The sequence below is a fragment of the Engystomops pustulosus genome, chromosome 2 (genome assembly GCF_040894005.1).
Source record: "Engystomops pustulosus chromosome 2, aEngPut4.maternal, whole genome shotgun sequence".
Lineage (NCBI taxonomy): Eukaryota > Metazoa > Chordata > Amphibia > Anura > Leptodactylidae > Engystomops > Engystomops pustulosus.
The window spans coordinates 22,074,258-22,097,697 of NC_092412.1; the positions used below are offsets into that span (position 1 = coordinate 22,074,258).

Genomic DNA, 23,440 nt, shown 5'->3' on the forward strand with positions numbered 1-23,440 from the left:
TGGTCTTTGCACATAAATACATGTGCACACTGCTTGCACATGTATTTATGAAGCTTGTGGGTGCCACGACACAATACTGTGCACCTAAAGGGGTGGTCCTGGTGCACATTCGCACCGTGCACCACATTTATGTCAGCAAATCCGACATAACTATGACGCACACCCTCTAAAATAAGTCCACCCAAAAAAACTAGAGCACTCAGTTTATGCACTATCGGCGTGTCCAGGGAGTGCCAGATTATTGATGACAAGTGCCACATGAGTCAAAAAATTGGCATTAAGTAACTTTAATATACCGAATAAAAAGTTTTGTAACCGGTATTCTATCACTTCTGATGGATGGTGGATCAACACAATGAACCTTGACATGGTCTCCAGGGAGTTTGTCTTATTGAAAAGCCAACCCAATTTTTATTTATGGCTGATGGGACCTACATGATCTACCTTGATGTCCCTTGAGATCATTTTCTCGGAAACCATCTCAAGAAAGCTTTGTGGCCCAGAAATCAGAACCTACAAAGGAATTGGTTAAGAGGCACTACATAAACAGATGTGCTCCTAGGTTCCTTGAGTGTTTCCACACCATGCTCCTCCTCACCTCATCACTAGCCTGAAGACCGACGCACACACGTGATTTCTGTGTCCAATCTCTCAAAAGGTTTTAAACTGGTTTACTATCAGAAGGGCAACCTATACATCAGAACCTCCAAAAGTCTGCAAACTTCTCAGGAGGCTATTTGGACCTTAGCCAAATGAGCTACCAGGTTCCTCAAGGGTTTCCACACCATGCTCCTCCTCACGTCATCACCGGCCTGAAGACAAACAACCTACATAAAATCTGGAACTTAAAGGGTGGCCCTTCTCTCTCCTTCAGTTATATCTCATGCTCTATTCACTCCCAAATCAGCATTCAAATTCTGCCGTCTACCACAGGATGCATCCAGCTGCATGGGCAGACACACACTTATCAGTATGCCACATGAGGCATCCTGCAACCTAAAATTCAACTAAAAATAAAAGAACAATAGAATTTGGAATGCAGCTTTGGATGTGAAGCGAGAATAAGACACAATGTAGACTAAGACTATGATGCCCGAGGCACAGCTTCCTCCTCTGCAGCAGTCTGCGTCTTGTCCGAGTTCCAGGTCAACCTCATCCCCCCTTGTAATAGAACATTACAGAGTGCACTTTCCTCTTTAATAATGCATGCCTCCATAGCTTGCAATAATCTTCAGAGCAGCGCTCACACCGCAGCTTTCTTGTACCATCACGTACAGACGTTCGCTCTCGGCAGCTGTGGGAATTTTCAATTTTTTAAACCCCATTTCTTGTCATCACGAGCGGGTTAAATATTTCATCACCTCTGGACCCCTTAGTGTTGGAGTTTTCCTTACAAGTCATATGTGATGAGGCTGATCCTGCCCGGAGCAATGTCCACTGTTACACCGTGTTGCTGCAGTTTATCTTTTGTGCACACGGCTCACATCCACCCCCATTATCACCATCCCCGGTGGGGTCCATCACCCACATTCATAGATAACCAATTAACCTTTGATCACATTTAGGAGTGTGCTAAATGTTTGATGCAGCTTTGGATGTTACTGGAGTCACACCATTGTAACCTAGCCAGTTGAACAATAAAGAATTCCTCTACAGAGACAGCAGCTGCTTTATTTTCATTCTACTCTAGTCACACCTACTGCTGCATTCATAATTTTGCTGCTTACACATGTCCAGAGTAAGATTAGCAGAATTTTGAATGCAGCTCTGGTAGTGATTGGAGTATTTTTTTGCAAAAAGGCCGTTTTGACAAGGAGTGACATCATCATCCTTAAAGGGGATGTCTTAAAAATCAGACTAGACATGAGCATGGAATATATATGCGCTGGATCTTATGAAATCGCTTCCCTCGTCCTCCACCCGCATATGGATCGGTATTAGGAGGGAAACAACAACCATCAGGTTTCCATCTGCGGCTCTTTAAACCACAGCGAGTCTCCGACTGCAACTAATGTGCCATCTGATACAATCCAAATCCTCTTACATCCCCGCTGTTGCAAATTTTGGGCGATATTGCGTTACATATCCGAAGCCAGCTAAAATCGGATCCAGCTTCTAGAAGCACCGCCGGAATATGGATGGATATACTGGTACCTGCGACATATCCATAATGGAGTCACAGCTCAGGGGTCTGGCCGAGGTCAGGTCATTGGAGCCCAGGAGGGTGGAGATGAGGCCGTTTTGGTCGATTCGTCGTATCATGGTGCCATCAACAAAATAGATGAGGCCGTATTTGTCAACGGTGATACCTGGAAGAGAGAGGACAAGAATTAGACTGTGACTCCGGACACAAGACAGTGAATACGAAACGCGCTGGTAAAAGCAAACGAATAGTCAGTAGTAATGAAAAAATATATTAAACATTACAGCAAATTTCTGGGTCTTATTCCTACGGTATGAAAATACTTTTGGGTTCCAATGAGAAATCTATCGTATAGTCTCCCATATATGGTAATGGATATTGTGTGCCAAAGACTACTAAGGTTTGTATATTATTCTGCTATCTGGAGATAGAAACCCAAAACCTCCACTAACTATGACACATGATATCCAATGACCACCAAGGACTATATATGGGACACTATGCCACGAGTATCACATCAGAAGCTAAAGCTAGTTTCAAAATGTAGCAAAAAAAAAATCTTTGCCTTTCACTGACTATACTAGTAACAATATCCAAAATTTTACACAAACCCAACTGTAACCGGTATGGTCAGTGAAAGTCAACAATATCATAACATCAAAGCCAATTCCTGGCTCCTATTCTACAGTATGAAGATACTATTTGGTTTCAATGTAAAACGTGTTGTTTATGGTTGTAAGGGGTCAATGTATATCACGTGTCATAGTCAGTTGACCCTTGTGTCTTATTCTTCCATTGGGAGATTGGGCCTGGATATGAAACGTGGAGTATTGGAACAAGTATAGCAAGTAAAAGTCAATGGAAATCATCCTTCATTTTTGTCTCTTATTCTACAGCATTAAAATCTATTTGGGTTCGGAAGTGAAACTCATTGGGGTTCATTTACTAAGGGCCCCGTGGACCGCACTTTCGTCGGACATCCCGTCGATTTCCGATTTGCGCCGCTGGGACAGGGATTTAAAAGGGGTTTTTGGCACACGCAATCGGATTTTGGCGCCGGGTTTCATGCGACACAAATCGGGAGGCGTGCCGTCTGACGACCTGACGGATTCTGACAAATCGCGGGATTTAACTTCAAAATTGTGTTGCAAGCCAAGCACTTACATGCACCAGGAATAAGAATGTGAACTCCGGCGGACCTGAGTGGGGAAGCGACACATGCAGGAAATCGGGTGCACGATCTTAGTGAATCGCGGCACAGTGCCTTCCGGACGATCAATGCACTTTCGAGAACTCCGAGGGACCGGGTAAGTAAATGTGCCCCATTGTATCTTGTCTCATAGTCAATGAAGGTTCATATGTTATTATACTTTCTGAAGATACTATTGGGTTCTAACATATTGGGTATTAGATACCATATGTCACAAACAAAAGTTTCGGTCTTATTCTACAGTATGAAGATATAATTGGGTGCCAGTATGAATACAGTTGTATATAGTCCTATATATATATATATTACATAGAAGGCAATGGATATCTTATATCATAGTCACCAAAATGAGTCAATTGAAATCCTACGTGATGATCAATCGGAGTCAATGGAAATCATATGCCAAAGTCAATCAGGAAATGGAAATCATACGTGATGGTCAATCGGAGTCAATGGAAATCATATGCCAAAGTCAATCAGGAAATGGAAATCATATGTGATGGTCAATCGGAGTCAACAGATATTGTACTAGATGGTCAGTGTGAGTCAATGTATAGAATTAGAGATGGCAGATGGCAGTAAACAAATAGTCAAAGGAAATCATACACAATTCGGAGACAAAGGAAATCACAAGCGATGCTCAATCGGATGTCAAATATCATACTCGACAGTCAGTGTCAATGGATATAATTAGAGATGGCCAATGGGAGTCAACAGATACTTTAAGCAATGATCACTAGGAGTCAATAGAAATCATACACAATGGCCACCTGTAATGAAATCTATTGACTACCGTTGACCAATGGAAGTCAACAGATATTTTACGCGGAGTCAATAGAAATCATGAGCATTGGTCAATGGGAGTCAATAGAAATCATAAGTAATGTTCAATATACATTATTTGCAATTGACACTAGAAATACTATGTAATTGTCAATGGGCCATTGGTCATCAGAGCAACGGTCAATAAAATTCAATGTATATCATATGTAGTGGTCAATGGAGGTTAATGCAAGCCATACTTTATGTTGTGGTCTGACCGTGCTGGTTTACCTTAGATATAGACTATGAATATTCTTGGACATGAATATTGGTGGTTTATATTTTACATATGTCCAACCATTCGTAATAAATAGCATGATACAATAGGATAAGGATCTCATTGGTCTTTTTTCTTCATTGTAGCCCCTGGTCAAGTGCTTCCCCTCGTGGGATGACAGATATGACATGTCTCCTATGACCTTACTGAATGGAGATGTAAAGCTCTGATCTGTGCTAAGCGTATGATCCAGTCTACCCTGGCACTCTCACTTCCAAGATTTAGCGATTACCCCACCCGGAGCTCAAAGCTGTGACTCTAATTAAACACCCAGACGGCATCATGTGAAGATCTGGGCCCTCATGTTGTCATCTGCTTCCTCCGTTACATCTTAGCAACGTGCTCGGAAGCACCAGGGGATCCCATGCGGTGGGAAGTTTTTTCTCTACATTCTCAGCTATCATCTGATAAATAATTCCATCACGTTCCAAGCAGCACGTTCCAGGGCATATGTTAATAACATTTCATGTAAAAAATTATCCCCCACACCAGGCACAATCCTTCAATCTCCTGTAAGCACAAGTAACTATATGATGCGATTAACCCAAAGGGAACTTCAAGGGTCAAAACTGAGCCGATCATCATCTCAATGTTTCATAGCCCCTTATACTACTCGGGTACGGAGGGGTCATAATAACTGGTCACCTCTAAGGGGTCACCTTTCTCACTTTAGTGGCCACCCAGATAGCAGCAGCAAGAGACCAGAGGGATGCACTGAGGGAACGGGGACTTGCTTCGGCAAAGGTCAAGTTTCTTAAGGATCACCAATCCAACTGGTGGGTGATAACATTCCCAAGATATTCCAACGTTGTACTCAGTTTCTTTTGGTTAGTCTTTCAATCTAAGTTGGGACACAAAGGACCTCTATTCTTTTTATGGACCTCGACGGGTATATCTAAGAGGGTGTCCACAGTTTTGAGCTGACTTTTGGGGATAGGAGATCAATGGAGACGTCTTGGGCACCAGTTAGTGATCTGCTCCACAACACACTGGGGCTCATTTACTTATCCGGTCCATTCGCGATCCCACGGCGTGTTGTCCGACGTGGATTTGGGTCTGCCTGGATTCACTTAGGTCATGCGCCCGATATCCAGCAGGTGTTGCTGCTGCGCCGAGGTCCGCCGGAGTTCACCATCTTCTTCCTGGTGCATGTAAGTGCGTGTCAAGCGACACAAATTTTTTTTTAAATACCGTGATTTTTCCGACGACCGCGCCCCCCGATTTATGTTGCATGCAAGCCGGCGCCGATGCGACACAATCCTATCACGAGCGCCAAAACCCGGGGCAATTCGGCACAAATCCGAAATAATCGGGAAAATCCGATGGAATCGCGGCCAAAGGACCCTTAGTAAATGAGCCTCACTATGAGGATCTGTTCTTGCTCTACTACATCTGATGTAGCTGTGCAATCTGTCCCGGGCTGGAAAAGGATTTACCGATTCTGGCTATAAAAACCAATAAAAGAGTACAACCCTTCCCTCCCCACTTTACCACTAACAGCTTTAGAACGCATTAGGAGATCCCTTTGCCTTCAACCCGTCCCTTTAAATAATGCGATAATGAGATTTATAAATTTACAAGGGGCCGGCGGTCTATTAATTGCCCTGCGCCGGATGACGAGTGACACAGAAAAGGGTCGGCTGATATCAAGTTTCCTAATCCACAAAACTTTCGGCATCGAGGGTCTGGGTTCACGGTTCACCGCGACGACAAAGACGTGCGGATAACTTTTTCCTGCAAACGATCCCCTTTGGAAAATAAAAATTCGCAACGTGTAATTTCTACATATGGCCGAGACATTTCACCGTGGACGAGGATTACAATTAGATTATGAGAACGGAGCGGAGGTTTCATATGGCTTGATTTAAAAGTCACTTGTGGTTTGGCTTTGATTGAAGGCAGATTTTCCCGGGAGTTTTTTCTCCATCTTTTTTTTCGCTTTATGAAGCGTTAAGTACATCTTTTTTGTATGTTAATCTAGGCCTTCTAGCATTTTAAGAAGAATAGGGGACTAAAACTAGTGAAATAATTGATAAATGATAAATGAAAAAGAACATTTTCTGAATTTTTAAAAAAATAATCCATATCAGGCAGGGGGCAAATGATGGGTCACTAGGTTTATGTCATCAATGATGTATGATGCATTTCTATGTTTGACAGAATCAATCAGCAAAATCAGTAACATTATAAATTGGACATGACCCTTTTAAAAAGAGCGCCACACCCGTTTTTGTTGGTTATGTGCAGTATTGCAGCTCTACCTTACTTGGTGTCCTCACACTGCTGTGCTGTCTGCAGGCACTGTTGTGAATTCTTCCTGGAGAGATGTGTAATCATACCTGCGTATGTCTTTAGTAGCAGCAGGACTGTGCAACATGGATATATATTCGAGGGTCGTAGCTCCTCCAGACGCACTGGAGGTGTCCTTACACTGCTCTGTGCACAGTCCATCCCCTCTGCTCTGAGTGATTACTGTGGTATTAAACCAGAAGCCTGCCACAGTTCTTACTCAGAAAAGAGGAAAGAGGCAGAAAAGCTGTTCAATGTAGAGAGCTAAGAGCACAGCAGTGTGAGGAAACATCGCCAGTGCACTTGTAGAAGCCTGATGGTTTCATGTGACCTTTCTGGTCTAAGCTAAAACAGAGAGGAATGGTAAACTACATGCAACGTAACTGCTTGGACTGGTGCTTTCGGCACAATTAATTCGTAATAATGAAGTCATTTTAATATTCCCTCAGAAACAGGATAGAAAAATTCCACCAATGCCTCCCAAATAAGAAGGATAAAGTGTTGGTAAATTTCCTAAAGAATCAATGGCCTTATTCCAAACCTTCATGTGGCAGATGTTGGACGCCAGCCCTGTGTTCGCCCTGGCAGATGTTGGGCACCAGCCCTGTGTTCGCCTGGCAGATGTTGGGCACCAGCCCTGTGTTTTCCTGGTAGATGTTGGGCACCAGCCCTGTGTTAGCCCGGCAGATGTTGGGCACCAGCCCTGTGTTTTCCTGGTAGATGTTGGGCACCAGCCCTGTGTTAGCCCGGCAGATGTTGGGCACCAGCCCTGTGTTCGTCTGGCAGATGTTGGGCACCAGCCCTGTGTTCGCCCGGCAGATGTTGGGCACCAGCCATGTGTTAGCCTGGCAGATGTTGGGCACCAGTCATGTCTTAGTTCAGCAGATGCTGGTAAAAATGGGCAAATGTTTGCTCTCAAGGCAGAGAAACTTCTAGCAGGTGAGTATGGCAAATGTAACATTTGGGGGCCAACTATAGAGTCACTTGGCCGATGTAGGGGACCAGCTATTTGCTCAATCGGCAGATGACGGGGAACAACCATGTGTGGTCAGGTATATGACCAGTATGGATACGGTCTCAAACTATTTCTCCTAAATTAGAACCTTCAAAAATCACTCTGATATATGGCCATAAAGCAGTAAAGGTCTGGGTCACATAAACCTCTTATAATATCGATATATACCAACCAGATCTTCTATAGGGACCTACAGGTTCTTCAGGGTTGTTGACACAAGCAGGATTAATTGTAGCAACAAAAATCCTACAAACAAGTGTAGACATGGAAGTCGGAAATCTCATAGGAATTCACAGTAATAAAAAATGTAATGGAAACACAAGCTGTTCTTACCCGGTTGAAAGGTCAAGATCAAGACACAAATCAAGAGTCCTGTGACTAAGAAATGAATTTTGGAAGGACATGGAAAGGCATGGAAACACAATCTTGTGGCCAGTTGGGCAGGTTATTATCACATGCAATTACCTCTGGGATTGTTAAGAGAAGCTTCTATGGCTTTGCCACCATCCCCACAGCGGGTGTCATCGAAGGGTAGACATTGGTCTCCAGTTCCTGCAACCACCTCTGAATTCTTCACAACGTCCTTCACAACTGTGGTTGACTTTATCCTGTAGACTCGTCGGCTATTGGTGTCGGACAGAAGGATGGCGCCGGTGACGGGATCTGTAGCCAAGTAATATTTATGGGCCGGGCTGTGGCTAGAAATAATGAAAGGAAATAAGGGAAGATGGTCATATGAAAGCTCCGGAACATCAAGCAAGACACAAGGTCAAGAGATGTTGTTAAAAAGGCAAAATGCCAACCATGGTTATCCATCACCAACACAGTGACGATGACAATGAAGGGTAAAATAAAAAACGCTGAATTAAATTACTGTAAAAGTCCATGTGAGACTAAACCAGACACCACATCCAATAGCAGGATGGGAAACAGTCAGAAGATCAAGCATCTAACCCGGCTGATAAATCCCACAAGACTACTCAAAGAAATTCCTGATCACACCAACATGTTAAATCTGAAGGCCTCTGCCTTGTAAAAGGTTGAACCCATAAACTTTCGTCTTCCTGGGGGCCCTTAAATATTAAGAGAGGACTTTTTATTGCTGTGGCTTCAACCTCTTGTCTTGATAACAGTCACCAAGGAGAATCACTAAAAGAGTATTAGAACTAAAAAAGTACCTCCTGGTACAACTATTATTACTGACAAACTATACCACATAATATTATGATAATACTGCCCCTATGTACAAGAATAAACTACTATAATACTGCCCCCCCTATGTACAAGAATATACGTACTATAATACTGCCCCTATGTACAAGAATATAACTACTATAATACTGCCCCTATGTACAGGAATATACGTACTATAATACTGCTCCCTATGTACAAGAATATAACTACTATAATACAGCCCCTATGTACAAGAATATAACTACTATAATACTGCCCCCTATGTACAAGAATATAACTACTATAATACTGCCCCCTATGTACAAGAATATAACTACTATAATACTGCCCCCTATGTACAAGAATATAACTACTATAATACTACCCTTATGTACAAGACTATAACTACGATAATACTGCCCCCTATGTACAGGAATATAACTACTATAATACTGCCCCCAATGTACAAGAATATAACTACTATAATACTGCCCCTTATGTAGAAATATATAACTACTATAATACTTCCCCCTATGTACAGGAATATAACTACTATAATACTTCCCCCTATGTACAAGAATATAACTACTATAATACTTCCCCCTATGTACAGGAATATAACTACTATAATACTGCCCCCTATGTACAGGAATATAACTACTATAATACTGCCCCTATGTACAAGAATATAACTACTATAATACTACCCCTATGTACAAGAATATAACTACTATAATACTGCCCCCTATGTACAAGAATATAACTACTAAAATACTGCCTCCTATGTACACGAATATAACTACTAAAATACTGCCCCCTATGTACAAGAATATAACTACTATAATACTGCCCCCTATGTACAAGAATATAACTACTATAATACTGCCCCCTATGTACAAGACTATAACTACTATAATACTACCCCTATGTACAAGACTATAACTACTATAATACTGCCCCCTATGTACAGGAATATAACTACTATAATACTGCCCCCAATGTACAAGAATATAACTACTATAATACTGCCCCTTATGTACAAATATATAACTACTATAATACTTCCCCCTATGTACAGGAATATAACTACTATAATACTGCCCCCTATGTACAAGAATATAACTACTATAATACTGTCCCCTATGTACAAGAATATAACTACTATAATACTGCCCCTATGTACAAGACTATAACTACTATAATACTTCCCCCTATGTACAAGAATATAACTACTATAATACTGCCCCCTATGTACAAGAATATAACTACTATAATACTGCCCCCTATGTACAAGAATATAACTACTATAATACTGCCCCTATGTACAAGACTATAACTACTATAATACTGCCCCCTATGTACAAGAATATAACTACTATAATACTGCCCCCTATGTACAAGAATATAACTACTATAATAGTGCCCCCTATGTACAGGAATATAACTACTATAATACTGCCCCCTATGTACAAGAATATAACTACTATAATACTGCCCCCTATGTACGAGAATATATCTACTATAATACTGCCCCCCTATGTACGAGAATATAACTACTATAATACTGCCCTCTATGTACAGGAATATAACTACTATACTACTGCTCCCTATGTACAAGAATATAACTACTATAATACTACCCCATATGTACAAGAATATAACTACTATAATACTGCCCCCTATGTACAAGAATATAACTACTATAATACTGCCCCCTATGTACAAGAATATAACTACTATAATACTGCCCCCTATGTATAAGAATATAACTACTATAATACTGCCCCCTATGTACATGAATATAACTACTATAATACTGCCCCCTATGTATAAGAATATAACTACTATAATACTGCCCCCTATGTACAAGAATATAACTACTATAATACTGCCCCCTATGTACATGAATATAACTACTATAATACTGCCCCCTATGTATAAGAATATAACTACTATAATACTGCCCCCTATGTACAGGAATATAACTACTATAATACTGCCCCCTATGTACAAGAGTATAACTACTATAATACTGTCCCCTATGTACGAGAATATATCTACTATAATACTGCCCCCTATGTACAAGAATATAACTACTATAATACTGCCCCCTATGTACAGGAATATAACTACTATAATACTGCCCCCTATGTACAAGAATATAACTACTATAATACTGCCCCCTATGTACAAGAATATAACTACTATAATACTGCCCCCTATGTACAAGAATATAACTACTATAATACTGCCCCCTATGTACTGAATATAACTACTATAATACTGCACCTATGTACAAGCATATAACTACTATAATACTGCCCCCTATGTACAAGAAAATGACTTCTATAATTCCACCCTATATGTACAACTGTATATTAATAAGGAAAAACACGTTTTAAATGTAAATATCTCTGATTATATAATGGTGGTAGTATGTGACCTGTACAGTATACAGTATATAGATGGTTTTGTACATGCTGCCTGTCACCAAATGTTTAGAATAAATAATAGGTCTATAGGGTTCTCGCTCCACAGACTGGAGAAGTTGAGAAAATCCTGTGATGCGCCTCATTTAGTTCTCCCATTCGAGATGCAGGTTGTGCTCCATTAGGGGGCAAATTGATAGCGCAGTGCGCTCTGTACACCTCCCTGTGCACTGTAATTAACCTCAATAATCCTGCTATAGTGCTTGTGTACAAGGAGTATACAAACCCAATGGGGTAAAGAGCGGGGGAGGGCAGAGGCTACAATCTCTGATTTCGGCTGTGATAGAACATTGGCCTCATAAACAGGATTGTATAAAGCTATATACTTTCTGTGACCCCCATCCATCATAGGTACATGCCAGTGTATGACTAGGACCCCCAAGGACACCCATCTAACTGGAGCAGGGTACACTACCAAACCGCGGCCCATTCAGACAATCTCTGGCTGTGTGAATTGTGTCAGAGGCTGAAAACACATCTTGACCTCGTCCTGTCCACAGAACTGATGGGGCTGTTACCGGGCATCACTGCCAGGGTCACGGGGATAAGACATTTATTGGAGGGATAAGGCTGAGCAGCTTAATAGAGACAATGAGGCATTGCAGTTTTGGAGGGAATGAAGGCAAGTAAATTCCATGGAGGTCATGGAGGGTAAGGAGGCTTCACAGTTTTTAAGAAGTTGGAAGGGGAATCTTCTTGGAAGGGGCATGGGTGTGTACACAAAGTTAGAGATCAATGGAACTTTCTAGGATTACATGGAGCTGCGCCACTTCTTGGAGAACATGGAGCTGTGCACCTTCTTGGAGAACATGGAGCTGTGCACCTTCTTGGGGCTGCTCATCTTCTTGGAGAATATGGAGCTGCGCACCTTCTTGGGGCTGCTCATCTTCTTGGAGAGCATGGGGCTGCACACCTTCTTTGGGCTGCTCATCTTCTTGGAGAGCATGGGGCTGCACACCTTCTTGGGGCTGCTCATCTTCTTGGAGAGCATGGGGCTGCACACCTTCTTGGGGCTGCTCATCTTCTTGGAGAGCATGGGGCTGCACACCTTCTTGGGGCTGCTCATCTTCTTGGAGAGCATGGGGCTGCTCATCTTCTTGGAGAGCATGGGGCTGCACACCTTCTTGGGGCTGCTCATCTTCTTGGAGAGCATGGGGCTGCTCATCTTCTTGGAGAGCATGGGGCTGCACACCTTCTTGGGGCTGCTCATCTTCTTGGAGAGCATGGGGCTGCACACCTTCTTGGAGAGCATGGGGCTGCACACCTTCTTGGGGCTGCTCATCTTCTTGGAGAGCATGGGGCTGCACACCTTCTTGGGGCTGCTCATCTTCTTGGAGAGCATGGGGCTGCACACCTTCTTGGAGAGCATGGGGCTGCACACCTTCTTGAAGAACATGGGGCTGCACACCTTCTTGGGGCTGCTCATCTTCTTGAAGAACATGGGGCTGCGCACCTTCTTGGAGAGCATGGGGCTGCACACCTTCTTGGAGAGCATGGGGCTGCACACCTTCTTGGAGAGCATGGGGCTGCACACCTTCTTGGAGAGCATGGGGCTGCACACCTTCTTGGAGAGCATGGGGCTGCACACCTTCTTGGAGAGCATGGGGCTGCACACCTTCTTGAAGAACATGGCGCTGCGCACCTTCTTGGAGAGCATGGGGTTGCACACCTTCTTGGAGAGCATGGGGCTGCACACCTTCTTGGAGAGCATGGGGCTGCGCACCTTCTTGGAGAGCATGGGGCTGCGCACCTTCTTGGAGAGCATGGGGCTGCGCACCTTCTTGGAGAGCATGGGGCTGCGCACCTTCTTGGAGAGCATGTGGCTGCGCACCTTCTTGGAGAGCATGGGGCTGCGCACCTTCTTGGAGAGCATGGGGCTGCGCACCTTCTTGGAGAGCATGGGGCTGCGCACCTTCTTGGAGAGCATGGGGCTGCGCACCTTCTTGGAGAGCATGGGGCTGCGCACCTTCTTGGAGAGCATGGGGCTGCGCACCTTCTTGGAGAGCATGGGGCTGCACACCTTCTTGGGGCTGCTCATCTTCTTGCAGAACATGGGGCTGCACACCTTCTTGGAGAACATGGGGCTGCTCATTTTTTAGAGAACATAGGGCAGCTGACCTTCTTGGAGAACACAGGGCTGCACACCTTCTTGGAGATAATGGGGCTGAGCACCTTCTTGGAGAACATGGGGCTGTTCACCTTCCTGAAGAACATGGGGCTGCACACCTTCCTGAAGAACATGGGGCTGCACACCTTCCTGAAGAACATGGGGCTGCACACCTTCCTGAAGAACATGGGGCTGCACACCTTCCTGAAGAACATGGGGCTGCGCACCTTCTTGCTAAGGGCATAGGTCTACCACTGACCCCAGTAAACACTGTTATAAACCCTCAGCTTTGTGAGCAGAAATAGGCCAAGACAATACGCTCAACCTCAATTCACTGACAGCAAGCAGAAATTCCAATGACAATAACGAAGATTGGAGGAGTGCATTTTACGATTCTTCAACCTGATGGGGAATTTCTAGTAATAAAGTGTCACTAATTAAAAGCAAGGAGAAGGATTGCACCCCGTCCACTCCTCTAATCATGATTGGTGGATTCCATGGACTAACGAGCAGGAAATATTATATTTGAAATTACTCCTAGAATAAACTGCGCCGGAGCTAATTAACCATGAAAGACACAATGCTAGCGAGGCTCCGATATCTCAGCTCATTGCCGGCGAGGCACGGAGGCGAGCCACCATCCATCATGTCTATCGCCATGTATCAAGACGAGCCAGGCAATTAGCCAAGCAGCCTCAATCCCCCCCCCCCCCCATCTTAAAGGGAAGATTTCAGCATCGGTGACATATCCCACCTATCCATCTTCTCCATGAGTGACGCCACTCAGGAAGCCCGGCTCACCAGCCACGCCAAGACAAATGGATCCCAATGTCTGTCACTGATTAACGGCGCCAGCTTCAATCTCAACTAAGCCATTAGATTCCCATTTAAAGGGACATTATGCTGAAAAATGACTGGCGTAGAAATGGCGCAGGTTCTGTACAGCAATTATAAGCGAGGAAGAACACGATTCAAAGATTAAAGCTGGATCGGGTTTATTTTTTTTATATTATTGCGGCCAGTAGGGGGCGACTTATTACAGGAAAGGAAACCAAGGGAGGATTTACTATACATCTGAAGGACTTTCACCGTAAAAAGTCATAATATGGGGTCTCATTGGAATACGGCACCTTAAAGGGAAAGAGAGTACAGCTTTCCAAAATAATCAATCCCTTTAATAGAGCATTTAGTCATTAACACATGCTGGATTATGGCACTGCCTCCTCCAATAGCCTTTATAAGCTTCTCCATGATAATAATTCTTTATTTATATAGCACACACAGATTACGCAGCGCTGCACAAAGTTTGTCAAATTGGTCCCTGTCCCCATGGGGCTTATAATCTAAACAACCTACCAGTATGTTTTGGAGTGTGGGAGGAAACTGGAGGACCTAGAGGAAACCCACGCAAACACGGAGAGAACATACAAACTCTTTGCAGATGTTGACCTGGGTGGGATTCGAACCCAGGACCCCAGCGCTGCAAGGCAGAAGTGCTACACACGTTCGGTAAATGGAGATCCACCTTAAACGGGGGTTCTAGAAAGTGATCACTAGGGGTCACCTAAAAGGGAGGGTCCAAAATAGTCAACCCATTTAATGTACCTTTAGTTATTTGTACACATTTCGGGGACTGTTCGGGGGTCCTTTCTTCCCCAATTGCCCAAAGGTGAGAGAATTATGAAGAGAGGATGAAAATAAATTAAGGTATATTAAAGAATTTATTCTTTTTTTCCCCATATTTTTCTGGCCAGTAGGAGGCGACATATTATATGAAGGATATCAGGGGTAGATAAGGCTCAACACCTATTAAGAGGGGTATTCCACCTTAAAGGGGGGTTCTAGGGGTCTTTGTGGAATAGGGAGGTGGTTCCAAAGTAGTCCATACCTTTAAGATTGGTTCTTGACCCCCCCCCCCCCATGACTCTTAAAGTGCCCTGTGGGAGGAGAACTCAAGTAGCATGAGAACAAACTAAAGTAGGGTTCCCCTTTAAGTGCATTTCTAAATTAACCCCCAATATGCAAAAATATGACACATTTTACATACAAAAAGTAGAAAATTTGACAGCACAGGGGGGGGCGAGGATCACTTACCTGTGTCTGAAATCCTTATTTCTGAGAGAAGAGAAGGCAGAGAGAAAGGGAAGTGTTAGTCAAGGAAGTAAGGAAATAAAGGGGTTAATGTAACAGAGAGACGAGAAGTCACAGCACAGATGAAGCAGGATAGATAAATTGAGGGGAACAGAATGGGGGTCATTTACTAAGGGCCCGAATCGCGTTTTCCCGACGTGTTACCCGAATATTTCCGATTTGCGCCGATTGTACCTGAATTGCCCCGGGATTGTGTCGCACGCGATCGGATTGTGGCGCATCGGCGCCGGCATGCGCGCGACGGAAATCGGGGGGCGTGGCCGAACGAAAACCCGACGTATTCGGAAAAACCGCCGCATTTAAAAACCGAAAAAGTGTCGCTTGGGGACCGCTTACCTTCACCTGGTCCGAGGTGGTGCATTCCGGCGCGTGGAGATGATTTTCAGCGCAGCAGCGCCACCTGGTGGACGGCGGAGGAACTGCCTTCATGAATCCCGGCCGGACCCGAATCCAGAGCAGAGAACGCGCCGCTGGATCGCGAATGGGCCGGGTAAGTAAATTTGCCCCATTGTCTTATAAACCAATTGTTGCGCCATTAGGGGGCGGTAGTTAGTCGTTGTGTATGGGCAGAACACTTCATTACACATATTACAATGCAGCGGCCACTACTGGATGAATGTGGTATTACATGGCGTCTATTGAAACGAATAGGAGACCATTCATAGGTCAAATACTCCAACGTTGGAGTTGCTCTTTCTTAGAGGTTTTTTTTGGGAGCAGATGACGACATGATGTCTATATACCCTTAAGTAGAGCCACATTTTTTGTAGTTACCTCAGCTCCAGGATGTTGGTGACGTTGCCGGAGGGAAAGATTCTTCGGATGTAGTTGAAGTCTCCCACGTACAGGCTACCATCGGGGCCACAAGTTAGGGCGACCGGTGCCAGAAGTTTGTTACCATCTGCTAAACCGTTACAGCTGGGGCAGGAGATGCTCCGGCGCCGCCCGTTGCCCATGGTGCTCCCGATCACCGCCGGCTGCTGGGAGATGAACTGGTTCTCTCCATTGCCTTTGTGCAGGATACCTGACGACAACAGGAATAAAACAGTTACCAGTCTGCCTTAAAGGGAAACTAGATCTATAAATATATGGGGTGTCTGTCTCTTTAAGAAGTGCCAAAGTATGCAAATGAGTGGAAATATGGTGGCCTTGAAGGGACACTAGTTCCGAACTCTGTCACTGTCACTTTAAGACTAGGCAGTGAATTTATTACACAATGAGGGGGAGGGGCAATATAGAAGCCTTAAAGGGACGCGGTCTCTAAACAATGAAAGTCACATAACTATAAGATGTACCTGCATATAGACATAGGAAGGAATGCGCTCCTTTTGGTCTGACCCTGTAAGAAGCACCAGTGAATGTAGTATGCAAATGAGGGGAAGGGAAAATATGGAAGCCTTAAAGGGACAGTATATTTACACTCTCCCTTTACCTACCATACATATACATAAATACTGTATACATGTATATAAATAATATAAGGGACTCCTTTCCTTTTAATGAGAGCCAGTAATTGCAATATGCAGATAATGGGGAGGGGAAATATGGAGGTCTTAAAGGGACACTACAGCTAAAAACTCTTTATTTTCTGTGCAGACTGAGGAATACATTTTTTTTTAAAAACTGAATACATTTTTTGAACCATCAGTATTTCATATCACTCACCGGTTTGTATGTTGAGCGCGTGATGTTTGTCCAGGGACCACCCACCCAGTTTGGACGCCTCGATTTCATACCCCTGTAATATGGCGGTCCTCTTCTCCCATAGGATGAGGTCGGGGCAGGATTCGTACTCAAATCCCACAGACACTGGAGGGAGAGAGGTGAATATGTAGGTAAAGATGGCTGACAGCACCAAGTGGAATGGAAGGGTGGGCCGAAATTCCGCAACCTCTTCCCGAGTCAGGAGCATAAAACAAGGTGAAACTAAGCACACAACCTACCGAAAGCCTCAGACAACCCGTAGACTTTTTGGCTATACACATCCGTCTTGTCCCAAATAAAAAAGTAGGAGAGGTCCGGTGCAGCCGCAAACCACTTCCTGAAGAGTCGACCCTCTACGGCAACCATCAGGTGGACCTTCATCAGGTTGAACGGGATGGTGGGGTGGGTGAGGCTGATCCTCAGGACGGACTTGTATCCCGCATTCCTTGTGCTTAGATAGTTCAGTTTGATTTTACTTCCGGGGATTTTAATTTCCTCTTGTAAAGCCTTGAAAAAAAAAAAGAAAAATGTATTTTACATTTTTAAAAAATTTGTTGAGTTAAAAAAAAGTAATTAATTTTTTAAATTGCTCTAAAGCCTAACATATATAAATAAATATTTTTTTTTTACAAATTAATATTTAAATTAAATTAAAAATTAAACCAGAGCCTAAAAAAAAATCTAAGTTAATAAAAGTTAACTAAAAAGTAAGTACTAAATAACATAAACTGTTATCAAAATGATCATAGTTACCCATAATGCACCACAACATAGTCTTACATGTACTCCTGTCTATGCTGGACTTATGGGAATCTTTGTCCCGATATTGTAGGTTAATGAATAGGATGAAGAACTACAGTAAAGACTGTCACATAGGCCAAGGGAAGAGGAAGAAGAAAACTCGTGGGAAGGATAATAGTAAATGTAAATTCAATGTGTTGAATGCTGTTCAGGATTACTGGAAAGCGGTATCAGGCATGGAAAGGCTTCCAATTTGTGCTCTTTGACCCTGTGGTTTGGGGGTCAGAGGACGCTCTGTCTATCGTTCTGCACCAGGGAGCGCTGCTCTGAAGGACGCCTGGACACCAAAGCTAGTCAAGCATTATAAATTAAGGTTAAAGACGTAAAAAACTAAATCTGCAAGTGAAGCAATATGGCTGATTTCCTGAGGCGGTAAACAATGGTGCGCATGTAAAGTGCGCTGTAATTCTCTGCCGGGGAAGTCTTCCATCATGCTGACAGCGCCATTTATCCCGCCTGATATGTAAACATTGTTCATGGGGCTGGAAGTCCTCGATTTCATCGTTAAGACGACTTTCAAGATCTCCGCAGCTAATTAAACGAATGGCTGCCATTAAGCAGGTGGCTCCAGCGAGCACGGCAGAAGCCGGGGTCCTCTGTAATACTCGCTAAAGATCATAAAAAGTCATGTTTGTACCCTCTATCTTGCCACTTTAATAATGTAAATAGCATAAAAAAAATAAATAAAAAATTAAATGCAGCTTTGGATGTGAATAGAGTACATTAAGTGCTTTAATGTATTCCAAGACCTCCTAGTGAATTTGTCTCTCTGAATACATCCGGACTTGTCTTATTACTTGGCCAGGTAAAGAGCTGCATTTAAATTAGGATTTCCTGTTACCTGCCGGTTGCTTAAATAATTTGATTGTAGAAAAATTGTAGCTTTAGATGTGACTAGAGTATAAAGTGTCTATATAGTCTTTGGTCATGGACTATGCTTTGATTACAATGCTGCTGCACAACACTTGTAGAAATCATCACTTCAGTCTTTCACTTTTGGCGTCACTTTAAGAGCGGAACAGATGGGGAGGGGAAGACCTGAATTTTAGACAAGGTCAGGTTTGACTTATTAAGGTAGATCTGATGGTAGGTTCCCAGTAACATCCTAAACCCTAAATTATCCTTCCCTAATCCTAAAAACTTTCAAACCTAATTTACAGTTTAACAAGATAATATGCTAATTTTCAACAGAGGCTATGGGGGCGTGGAGAAGCCTTTGTTCCTGCTCCCCTGTGAGGCTACTCCACGCCCCCATGGCCTCTGAGGAAAATTAGCATATTAGCTAGATAAAGGGTAGATTAGGTTTTAAAGTATTAAAGGATACTGAAGGATAGTTTAGGGTTTAGGATGTTACTAGGAACCTACCATCAGATATACCTTAATAGGTAGATTCCTGATGGTAGGTTTCTTGTGTTAAGATTTTCTTCTCCAGTCACCACCAGAGCTGTATTCAAACTTATAGTGGCTTCCTGTTATACTTAGGTTTGAGCTTCCGTGACATGCACTATCAATGGTGTAACTATTTGGAAAAAAGAAGACTGCAAAAGCAGTAAACTACTATGACACAGCTAAGCTAACAAACTACTATGATATAGCTAAGGCAACGAACTACTATGATATAGCTAAGGCAACAAACTACTATGATATAGCTAAGGCAACGAACTACTATGATATAGCTAAGGCAACAAACTACTATGATATAGCTAAGGCAACAAACTACTATGATATAGCTAAGGCAACAAACTACTATGATATAGCTAAGGCAACAAACTACTATGATATGGCTAAGGCAACAAACTACTATGATATAGCTAAGGCAACAAACTACTATGATATAGCTAAGGCAACAAACTACTATGATATGGCTAAGGCAACAAACTACTATGATATAGCTAAGGCAACAAACTACTATGATATAGCTAAGGCAACAAACTACTATGATATGGCTAAGGCAACAAACTACTATGATATAGCTAAGGCAACAAACTACTATGATACATCTAAGGCAACAAACTACTATGATATAGCTAAGGCAACAAACTACTATGATATGGCTAAGGCAACAAACTACTATGATACATCTAAGGCAACAAACTACTATGATACATCTAAGGCAACAAACTACTATGATATGGCTAAGGCAACAAACTACTATGATATAGCTAAGGCAACAAACTACTATGATATGGCTAAGGCAACAAACTACTATGATACATCTAAGGCAACAAACTACTATTATATAGCTAAGGCAACAAACTACTATGATATGGCTAAGGCAACAAAATACTATGATATGGCTAAGGCAACAAACTACTATGATACATCTAAGGCAACAAACTACTATGATATAGCTAAGGCAACAAACTACTATGATATAGCTAAGGCAACAAACTACTATGATATAGCTAAGGCAACAAACTACTATGATACAGCTAAGGCAACAAACTACTATGATACAGCTAAGGCAACAAACTACTATGATATAGCTAAGGCAACAAACTACTATGATATGGCTAAGGCAACAAACTACTATGATACATATAAGGCAACAAACTACTATGATACAGCTAAGGCAACAAACTACTATGATATAGCTAAGGCAACAAACTACTATGATACAGCTAAGGCAACAAACTACTATGATATAGCTAAGGCAACAAACTACTATGATATAGCTAAGGCAACAAACTACTATGACATAGCTAAGGCAACAAACTACTATGATACAGCTAAGGCAACAAACTACTATGATACAGCTAAGGCAACAGACTACTATGATATGGCTAAGGCAACAAACTACTATGATATGGCTAAGGCAACAAACTACTATGATATGGCTAAGGCAACAAACTACTATGATATAGCTAAGGCAACAAACTACTATGATATGGCTAAGGCAACAAACTACTATGATACATCTAAGGCAACAAACTACTATTATATAGCTAAGGCAACAAACTACTATGATATGGCTAAGGCAACAAAATACTATGATATGGCTAAGGCAACAAACTACTATGATACATCTAAGGCAACAAACTACTATGATATAGCTAAGGCAACAAACTACTATGATATAGCTAAGGCAACAAACTACTATGATATAGCTAAGGCAACAAACTACTATGATACAGCTAAGGCAACAAACTACTATGATACAGCTAAGGCAACAAACTACTATGATATAGCTAAGGCAACAAACTACTATGATATGGCTAAGGCAACAAACTACTATGATACATATAAGGCAACAAACTACTATGATACAGCTAAGGCAACAAACTACTATGATATAGCTAAGGCAACAAACTACTATGATACAGCTAAGGCAACAAACTACTATGATATAGCTAAGGCAACAAACTACTATGATATAGCTAAGGCAACAAACTACTATGACATAGCTAAGGCAACAAACTACTATGATACAGCTAAGGCAACAAACTACTATGATACAGCTAAGGCAACAGACTACTATGATATGGCTAAGGCAACAAACTACTATGATATGGCTAAGGCAACAAACTACTATGATATGGCTAAGGCAACTGTTTTTTGGAAAAGAACACATACATTTAAACTTGTCATAAAACCAATGAGTTTCAGAGCATTAGATTATGTGACGTAACATTAGTTCATCAGTTCTGTGCAAACAAACTTTTTACTTGCCCCCAAAAACTTACCTGTATTTCTGGTACGATGGGTCCCTTCTCCGAGCACGAGCTGGCGAATGCGGTAAGTGGGGCTGGGGAGAGAACAGGATTTGGACGGGCGAAGCTGCTCAGGTCACAGCTGGCAATTTCGTTCTCTTCCAGTCTCATGGTGATGGTCTCCATGACAAAGAAGCGGTCCCACGGCAACCAGAGTGTGTGCTCCTGTGTGATGAATGGCGCCCGCTCAAACCGTAACGTGATGGAAATACCCCCATTGGTTACCAGATCAAAGCTGTGAACAAAAAAAAATACCAACATTTTTTGAAAAGTCCATTAATGAAAAAATCTGATAATGGAAGAATAGATTCATTTATTAAAGAAAGCAATTTTTTTTTAAAAATCGTAAAATTATAATAAAATATATAACAAAATAATTTTTACTATAAAATTGGATCCAATTAAATTGATAAATATATTAAAAACAAAATATTATCAATGGAAAAAGTGGAATGCTGAAATAATTCGATAAATATAACAATCAAACAATAAAAATCAGCCTTTAAGTGTGTAAGCAAAATTATTGATTAAATACATTTTGAAAATTTTATTTGATTCTCTTTAAAATTAGTCTAAAAAAATTTAATCAAATAAAATTAATACAAAAAAAAATTTACAACAATAATAAAAATTATTTTTTTCTGAATCAGCCCATATTGATGTAAGCAAAAATGAGTAAAATGGGTTGTCCAGCAATAGAAAAACATAGCTGCTCTTTACCAGAAACAGCACCACCCCTGCCCACAGGTAATGTGAGGTATTGCAGCTCAGCTGCATTGAAGAAACCAGAGTCGGACTGCTATATTATAGATTACCTGTGGACAGAGATGATGCTAATTATGGTAGAAAGCGCTCATGTTGTTATAACGCTGGACGACCCCTTTCATTATCAGTCATTAAAATAAATTTGAATAAATACATTCCATTCTATTAAAATGAGTCAAAATATTAGAAACAAATTAATATTGAATTAAAAAATATATTTCCAAATTAAATTTAAAAAAAATTCTATAATTAAATTACCGTATCCAGTATTTAAATTGCATGTATCTTATTAAAAACAAATCCAATTTTAACAGAATTTAATAAAAATAAATACGTTTGTCCTGTATGTATGTAAGCGCGGTGATACGGCTTCTAATTACCGCTACCTGCCGTGATCCGCCTGACAATACAATTAGCGCGATAATCACACAGTCACTTAATTATCTTATATCACGGTAATATATGTAATCAGCTGGGGGAAAAAAAAAAAATGAAAAAAATAAAATAATATAATAAATTTTATGCTGACCCCCGACACATCGATGTTATAAACACTGCTCGGTAATTATCAAATATAATAGGGCTTGTAGCTCCAGGATCCCTGCGAGGCTCCGAGCGCATGTATTCATGATGTGATAAGTTATTTATGATGACTGCTCCCAGATGTTTCTGTACACCTCCTCTTCTTCGTCACATGAATCTCCCTCTGTGACAGTTTTACCTGTTGTTCGCACTTTACATTAACATGAATTCTTAATATACCATATATACTCGAGTATAAGCC

The 23,440-nt window shown here is 41.9% G+C and overlaps 1 protein-coding gene and 1 long non-coding RNA gene across 9 annotated transcripts in view; one reads left to right on the forward strand and one right to left on the reverse strand.

Moving 5' to 3' along the window:
* The window catches only part of LOC140117354 (uncharacterized), a 124,850-nt gene that overhangs the window by 98,387 nt on the left and 3,023 nt on the right, over positions 1–23,440 (forward strand). The window lies entirely within an intron of this gene.
* Positions 1–23,440, reverse strand: part of TENM4 (teneurin transmembrane protein 4) — a 907,493-nt gene that overhangs the window by 14,807 nt on the left and 869,246 nt on the right. For 5 of the 8 annotated variants that reach the window (XM_072133988.1, XM_072133989.1, XM_072133986.1 and 2 more), the window contains 7 exons: positions 21,865–22,126; positions 17,620–17,887; positions 17,342–17,485; positions 16,451–16,700; positions 15,620–15,640; positions 8,222–8,454; positions 2,155–2,309 (listed from right to left, as the gene is read on the reverse strand). In XM_072133988.1, coding sequence (XP_071990089.1) covers positions 2,155–2,309; positions 8,222–8,454; positions 15,620–15,640; positions 16,451–16,700; positions 17,342–17,485; positions 17,620–17,887; positions 21,865–22,126 — 1,333 coding nt within the window. The remainder of the gene's footprint in view (positions 1–2,154; positions 2,310–8,221; positions 8,455–15,619; positions 15,641–16,450; positions 16,701–17,341; positions 17,486–17,619; positions 17,888–21,864; positions 22,127–23,440) is intronic. The other 3 variants (XM_072133990.1, XM_072133985.1, XM_072133983.1) reach the window with 1 other exon arrangement.